Source organism: Choristoneura fumiferana, chromosome 18 (genome assembly GCF_025370935.1).
Source record: "Choristoneura fumiferana chromosome 18, NRCan_CFum_1, whole genome shotgun sequence".
Classification (NCBI taxonomy): Eukaryota; Metazoa; Arthropoda; class Insecta; order Lepidoptera; family Tortricidae; genus Choristoneura; species Choristoneura fumiferana.
Window position 1 is genome coordinate 18,283,870 of NC_133489.1, and position 8,443 is coordinate 18,292,312.

Here is an 8,443-nt window from a genome sequence, read left to right on the forward strand (position 1 = left end):
GGAAGTGAAGTTGACTGTGAACTGGTTTATCCCCACCACCACCACCGACTAGGGGATGGGGTGAGTCGCCATTCTAAGCTCATTCCTTTTTCGTGCACGGTGACGACAGCACGCGTCCCCAATAAGTTTGCAGTTTTTTCTAGCACCTTATAATTAAAATTTTAATAAATCTGAAGTTATAATGCCAAAACGAAGTGCGGAAGAAAAGATCGAGCGTTACGAACGCAAAATTAAAAAATTACGTAAACGCGATATCGGACGACATCGCCGTATACGCACTATATCAGATTCTTCGAATAATGAGGGTAAGCATATTTTATTTTCATATTATAACGACTCGCCGACTCACGAGCCTAAGATTATGTTTCGTTAGCACATGTAGTTTTTACATACGTTATCAGCTTTCATCAGAACAGGCCGTGAGCCTTGTTTGTTGAAATAATAACCTTCATCAGGACAGGCCGAGAGCCTAGTTCGTTGAAACAAAATTCTTCATCAGAATAGGCCGGGAGCCTCGTTCGTTGAAGTAATTCACTTTTCTAAGCCTATAAATATTCATTTTAGGTGCCGAAGATGTCGACCAACCTGGCCCGAACCTTATCGCTAACGCGAACGATGGCGGGAACGCTTCAGGGCAGAGTCCTGCACCATCGATCACAGGGCCTGAGCCAATGCCAGAGCCCGACCCTACGCCGGAACCTGAGCCCGCACTGGAGCCGGTCGAGCCACCGGTCTTAGAGGCAGTTTTGACGGAACAAAATCCGAACGGTGAAACTGCGGAACCAGAATTGGACCCGGAATTATTAGATGCCCTCGGTGAGTCCACTAGTGATACTCCAGAGTTTGGAGAAAAAATTCACGAGAGTTTAGCTAAATTGTGGCTTCCTCTACTCGTCAAAGGCCTGCCTAAAGATAAGAAAGAAACAATGTTGAAGGAGTATTTAATCCCCGACAACTGTAGGCTCCTGCAAGCGCCTAAACTAAACGCAGAGATTTCAGCGGCAGTTATAGACTCTGTGAGAAACAGAGATAAGATCCTGGTAGCTCACCAACAGCAACTCGGGTCGGGGATAACGGCAATTAACAGAGCGCTTAATATTCTCCTAAATGGGGAGGACAAGAAAAGCGCCATCCAACATCTTAGCAATGCCTGCCGTATACTCTCAGATTTGCACACCATAAATACGAATAGCCGCATAAAGCTCATTACACCAAACCTGGATAAGAACTTCCTTCACGTAGTTCAAGATTCCGTAAGAGACGAAACTCTGTTCGGAAACAAACTTTCAGAAAAGATCAAGGCAGCCAAAGCTATCGAACGACAGGGTCTGCAAATCAAAAAGCCCAATCCGAAACCGTCCAGCTCTCAGTCCACCAGCAACCGCTCTTCGAATTCGGGAAACTGGTCCGGCCCACCCCGGTACCCTTCAAACCGAGGCAACCGTGGCGGGAAGAAAATGACACCACAGAGCCGCCGTCCATATCAGAGCTTGACGCACCAGCAGCCAGCGCCGAAGCCGGCAGCAGCAAACAAGCCTCGTGCCCCGGCGCCGTAGGGACTCAGGTACATGCAGGCAGAATTAAGAACTTTTTTAATTGTTGGACGAAAATTTGCTCCAACTCGGTAATCTTAGATTGGATACAAAATGGTCTTTACATACCTTTTTGCAAGGACGTTCGTCAAACAAACGTCCCTTGCAATACCTTTTCAGAATTAGAGCACCAGGAAATGTCAACTGCGATTCAAAAACTCGTTGACTTAGGTGCCGTAAAAGAATGCCTTCCAAGCAGAGACCAGTTTGTCTCCAAAATATTCCTTGCCCCTAAGACAAACGGCAGCAAACGCTTCATATTAAATTTGAAACCGTTAAATAAATATGTTTCAAAGTTTCATTTCAAGATGGAAGATTACCGTACAGCGGCAAAGTTAATACCTCAAAATGGATACTTAGCCACAATTGATTTAAAAGAAGCCTACCTACTAATTCCAATTCATACTGAACACAGAAAATATTTAAGATTTCAATTTAAGAGAAACACTCAGACCACGACCTATGAGTTCACGTCAATGCCTTATGGCCTGTCCGTGGCCCCTAGGGTGTTCACTAAGATTATGAGAGAAGTCATATCTCATTTGAGAAGGGCGGGCTTTAATTCGGTAGTCTACCTAGATGATATCCTCTGCATTGGCAACAGTTATGAGGATTGCAAATCTAACGTAGATGAAACTTTGAAACTATTACAGTGTCTAGGGTTTGTCATAAATTTTGAGAAAAGTTCGCTCCAGCCTAAGCAAATTTGTAAATTCTTAGGGTTCCTCTTTGACACTAAGAATCTAACTGTTTCCCTCCCGGATAATAAACGCAACACTATTGCGCAATTGGTTCAGAAGTTTACTGGTCTACCCACATGTACTATTCGAGAATTTGCTCAATTGATCGGTAATCTAATTGCAGCGTGCCCGGCTGTCCAATACGGTTGGTTGTACACCAAGTTATTGGAACGCCAAAAATATCTCGCGTTACTAGAAAACCAGAATTATGAGAGTAAGATTAACTTACATAGTATTATCCTCGAGGATCTTACTTGGTGGGTCAATAACATTAAAACAACATCGCATCCAATGCGAAACGCCAATTATAAAATTGAAATCTACACAGACGCTTCACGAACCGGCTGGGGCGCAGTTCGCGAAGATGAACGCGCTCACGGGGGGTGGTCAGTTAGTGAACGTAATCACCATATAAATTATCTGGAACTATTAGCAATCTTTCTCGGACTCAAGAGTTTAGCATCTAAAGAAACCAATTGCGCGATACTATTGCGGGTAGATAACACTACAGCCATTAGCTATATAAACCGTATGGGCGGAATACAATTCCCCCACTTAAACGAGATTGCTAGACAAATTTGGCAATGGTGCGAGAAGCGAAATATTTGGATTTACGCGTCATACGTCAATACTAAAGAAAACCGGGCTGACGCTGAATCTAGGATTATAAATCCGGACACCGAATGGGAACTCTCCGCTACCAGCTTTCAATTCATTGTGTCACAGTTCGGGCAACCAAACATAGACTTATTCGCTTCTCGTACCAATGCCAAGTGTACGAAATTTGTTTCTTGGCGACCGGATCCAGATGCAATGGCTGTAGATGCTTTTACTATTAGCTGGGCTGGATGTTATTTTTACGCATTCCCCCCGTTTTCCATAATACTAAATTGTTTAAGAAAAATAATGGATGACAAGGCACACGGAATACTCGTTTTCCCTTACTGGCCTTCTCAGCCGTGGTTCCCCCTACTACAAGGGTTATTAGCGTCCGACATCTTGTTCTTGCGCCCTAATAAGAATCTTTTACGATCACATTCCAGAGAACACCATCCTCTTCATGCGAGCCTTACCCTGGGTGTCGCGAGGCTCTCCGGCAAGCTTTCTCCCAAAGATGCCCACCAGAGGCCCTTGACCTCATGCTAGCATCGCTCTCCGATGGCACGGTAAAACAGTACAATGTCACATATAAAGCATGGTGGCGGTTTTGTGACAGCAGAAATATTAATCCTTTTCAACCATCCGTATCCCCATTTTTATCTTTTTTAACGGACCAGTTCAGTGGCGGCTGCTCGTACGGAAGTCTCAATTCTCATAGATCTGCGCTGTCATTACTTCTCGGAAACAAAATCGGTTCAGACGAACGAGTAAGTAGATTGCTAAAAGGAGCTTACAAACTAAAGCCAACAGTTCCCAAGTATACACAGACCTGGGACCCTCAACGCGTTTTAAATCACGTTGCAGAATGGCATCCCAACACATCTTTGAATCTGGACAAAATTACAAAGAAATTAGCAATTTTATTAGCACTTTGTACAGCCCATAGAGTACAAACCTTATCATTAATTAAATTAGAAAATATATCATTTTCTCAAAATAACGCTAAGATCATAATTACAGATATAATAAAGACTTCCGCCCCAGGCCGTGAGCAACCTGTACTCCTAATACCATTTTTCTTAGAAAATGTCAATATTTGCCCAGCTACCGCTTTAAAAGATTATATTTCTGTCACAAAAAGTAAAAGAATAGAAAACAAAGGTAAACTATTTCTCACTCACAAACCACCACACAGACCAGCCACGACACAATCAATCAGTCGATGGATAAAACAAGTGCTATCGGAGAGTGGAGTAGATGTATCAACGTTCGGCGCACACAGCACTCGCCACGCCTCCACCTCGGCCGCGGGCCGTGCGGGCCTCAGCGTTGATGCCATCCGTAAGGCTGCCGGATGGACTCCTTCATCAAATACATTTGTTCGATTCTATAATAGAACCCTTGTCGATGAGGGGAACTTTGCAAGAGCCGCTGGCTTTACATCCAATCATTAATTTAAGATTTTTCTTTTCTTTCTTTTTTTTTGGTACTCGTAAGAGTGATAATATAAAAAGTGCCGGATTGTGAAAATTTTTTTTCATGATGAGTAATCTGTATCAATCAGTGACCGGATATATATTATTTTATTACATAGAAAAAAAAAAAAAAAAAACTTTCAGCTCTAAAATTCTACCTGGTGAATATTTATATCTGAAAAATGAAGCGATGAAATATAATATATGATCAAACGAACTTCTCAAGCGAAGTTCGATCATTATTATATGAGTCGCTTCATTTGAAGATATATCCATTACCCACCCTCCCATAGCAGTGGCCTGCTAGCCCTAATATGGAAAGTTTTTTGTTTTCTACACTCTAAAAATAATGAGCTTAGAATGGCGACTCACCCCATCCCATTTCTGAGTAAACCAGTTAGTGAATTGAGTTTGATATCTTGAGAAATGAATATCTGGAAATGAATATAATTATAATCGAACATCAAACGAATTTTCATTATCGAAAAGAAAAGCGAATTTGTCTTCCCGTTAATTTCTAATTAACACCATTTAATACCGACATTAGATGGGATAGTAGGTAAGTACCTAAATTAAGTAATAAAATATATTTTTCAGTACTAGATCTGTCTGATGGATTTTATAATATTAAATTAACAGAAACGCTTAGTGACTTGTGTACTTTTAATAGCCCTTATGGCTGCTATAATTTTTTAAGATGTCCTTTGGAATTTCTGTAGCCCCCGAAGTGTTCCAAAGATACAGCGAAACAGCTTTTGGTGACATTCCCGGTGTGGTAGTTTATTGTGATGACCTTTTAATATGTGAAATTCTCAGCAGGAACATGACGAAGTATTATATCAAGTATTTAAACGTGCCAAAGAATTTATGTTCTTGTTTTGTCAGATTTAATAAAAGTAAATTTCAATATGGATTAACCGAAGTGAAATATTTTGGTCACATTGTTTCTGGACAGTGCATGCAAATTGACCCGGAAAGGGTTGATGCCATTAACAGTATTAAAAGTCCAACTAATAAGAAGGAATTACAGATATTCCTCGGTATGGTCAATTCTCTCCACCTTTTATTAAAAAAGGATGTAACTTGGTTGTGGACCTCAGTACATGAAACAGTATTTAATAATATTAAGAAAATAGTTACAGAGGCACCCGTTTTACAAAATTTTAATACTAAATTACCTATTGTACTACAATGTGACGCTTCAAAAGATGGACTTGGCTGTTGCTTATTACAAAATGGCAAACCAGTCTGTTATGCTTCGAGAAGGCTGACTCCTTCTGAGCAAAGATTTTCTCAAATTGAAAAAGAATTATTAAGTGTTGTCTGGGCAACTAAAAAATTTCACTATTTTATTTATGAAAACAAGTGTCAAATTTTAAATGATCACAAACCATTAGAGTTTATTAAAGAAATACATACATGATATACCGTCACCCAGACTACAAAGACTTAAATTAAAACTATTAAAGTATGACATAGAGTTCACCTATTTAAAAGGAAAATTAATGTATATAGCTGAATTTCTGTCTCGCTCTTTCATGAATGTTAGTGATACTGATGACACATATATGTATGAAGTTATTCACTGTGTAGGTCGTGCTCGCTACTTACAGTGTACAGAGGAGCAGAAAAGTGAATTAATATTAAATACATCACAGGATGATGGGTTAGTAAAACTCATAGGCTTTACTATTAATGGCTGGCCTGACAATAATAAAGATGTTCCTGATGACTTACGGTTTTATTACAAATTGAGAGGTGATATCACAAATGATGAAGGTTTAGTATTTTTAAAATCTAGATTAATGATACCTAAGTCATTAAGATCATCCACCATGCACAAACTACATGAGGGTCATTTAGGCACAACAAAAATGAAGCAATTAGCTAGGAATATGTATTACTGGCCTAAAATGGATAACCATTTGGAAGAATTCATAAAAAAGTGTTTTGTATGTCAAACTTACCAAAATAATAATATTAAAGAGCCGCTATTATTACAGTCATGAGGTACCAGAGTTACCCTTTTCAAAACCGGGCATAGACATCATGGAATTTAAAAATAAAATTACCTGGTAATTGTAGATTATTTTTCTAAATGGATAGATATGAAATTAATGCCTAATAAAAGTGCAACTTCAGTAATTAATTGTAGAGGTATTTATATAGGTAGGTAGCTATTAGGTATAGGTAGGTAGGTATAGGTATTTATGTTTTATTTATATTATATTTTTCAAACTTTGGAATACCAAGTGAAGTAGTTTCTGACCATGTACCTTTTGATTCTAAAGAATACAAGAAATTTGCTTCAGATTTCGGTTTTAAATTTACTTTTTCAACCCCAAGGTATGCTCAATCTAATGGGATGTCTGAACGAGCCGTCCAGATTTGTAAGAAAATATTAACTAAATGCTGTGAAGATAAGACTGATTTTAGATTAGCGTTGTTACAGTATAGATCCTCACCTGTGTCTGGCACAAATTTTTCACCAGCTCAACTTTTAATGAATCGAAATTCAAAAACTAAATTATTAGTGTCTCACCAGTATTTAAAACCTAAAATTAATTTAAATGTTCAGCCAGAGTTTATTAAAACTACAAACTGCAATGCCAAAAATTATAATAGAACAAGTAGTACACCTGTAAAGGTAGGGTTTGGTGAGACTTCTAAAGTTGCAAGTGTAACTACAACTGTAACCCAATCTCCGCATACATGAATAAATCATTTCATTTAATTTCATAAACAAACAAGGCAGCTAAAGTAAAGCTTCTAAAAATATCGCCGAAATGTAAGCACTTGTGCAAGTATTTCAAATAAAAATCTCATCCTCTTTGGTTCTGGCTGTTTGTTTCTGAAGCCATTGCCCGCAACTTGCCGCGCGCGGGGTTAAAAATAAATATCTGTCAGCGCAGTTCATTCGCGGGAAATTCGGCGGACTTCGTATGTTACATAATTAAATAATAAGAAGTTTTTTTTGATGGATTTCGCGCTGTCGTCGTTCATCCACCATTACGTCTCATATTTAATTTTCCAGATTTTTTTTACCGTACAACGGCAAAACCTACTATACACTGGCAAAATGGTCCTCCAATAGAGAGCGCCATATTTTTCTAAAAAAACAACTCGAATTCAAATTTAAATTCAAATTTCAAATTAAAATCAAATTCAACCCATTCAGTAAATAAAATAGGCCGCAATGGGCACTTTTACACGTCATTTTTTTTAACTAACTTGGCAGAAAGTCATTTTTTCAAGATAAAATAATTAAAATAAAATACTTAAAAACTACAGTATACAATTAAATAAAAAAAAATACAAAAAAAATAGTAATAATACTACAGGGATGTATGGGGTCCCTTAGTTAAGTAACAATAAATAATAAAAAGCTCGACTAGTGTGAATAAATTTTAAACTGTACATATTTATACCTTGTAAATAGTGTTAAATACTTAGTATGATTTGTTTAGTGTAAAAATATTAGGTAAACATAGTGAGGTTAGTACGGTGTGGATTTGGCGAGCGCTTTATCAAAGTTGGCTTCATTGAGGTTTGTGGTTCATAAATGGCTTTATTAATTTTGCACAAAAACGAATAAACCACACAATCAGACAGTCACTATATTATACTATAGAAGCTTTTATAAAACATCATTAAAATCGCAAACTTAAAGGTAAATATTCAAACGACATAGCTACCCGTTGCTAGTCGACTCGGTCGCCTTAATAACGCCTAGCAACCAAAAAACGCTGAAAAAACACGTTTCTTGTATGACGACCCCCTTTAATTTCTAACTTTATTTTATTTTTAGTATTTGTTGTGATAGCGGCCACAGTAATACATAATCTGTGAAAAGTTCAAGTGTCTAACTTTTATGGCTTAAGAGATAGAGCCCTGTGACAGACGGACAGACAGACAGACAGACAGACAGCGGAGTCTCAGTAATAGGGCCCCGTTGGCACCTGGCCACATAGTGTCGCTGCTTAAGTGACTAAATAATAAACAAACAAGCTGAGATATGTGGTGCATATTAGAAATT

General features: G+C 38.3%; 1 protein-coding gene across 1 annotated transcript; it reads left to right on the forward strand.

Annotated features, from left to right (window-relative positions):
• Nucleotides 1-73: 73 nt before the first annotated feature.
• Nucleotides 74-3,440, forward strand: LOC141438381 (uncharacterized). The gene is made up of 3 exons (XM_074102240.1): nt 74-305; nt 565-1,564; nt 3,376-3,440. The coding sequence occupies exons 1-2, from the start codon at nt 182-184 to the stop codon at nt 1,554-1,556; spliced, it is 1,116 nt and encodes a 371-aa protein (XP_073958341.1). The 5' UTR covers nt 74-181; the 3' UTR covers nt 1,557-1,564; nt 3,376-3,440.
• Nucleotides 3,441-8,443: the final 5,003 nt, after the last annotated feature.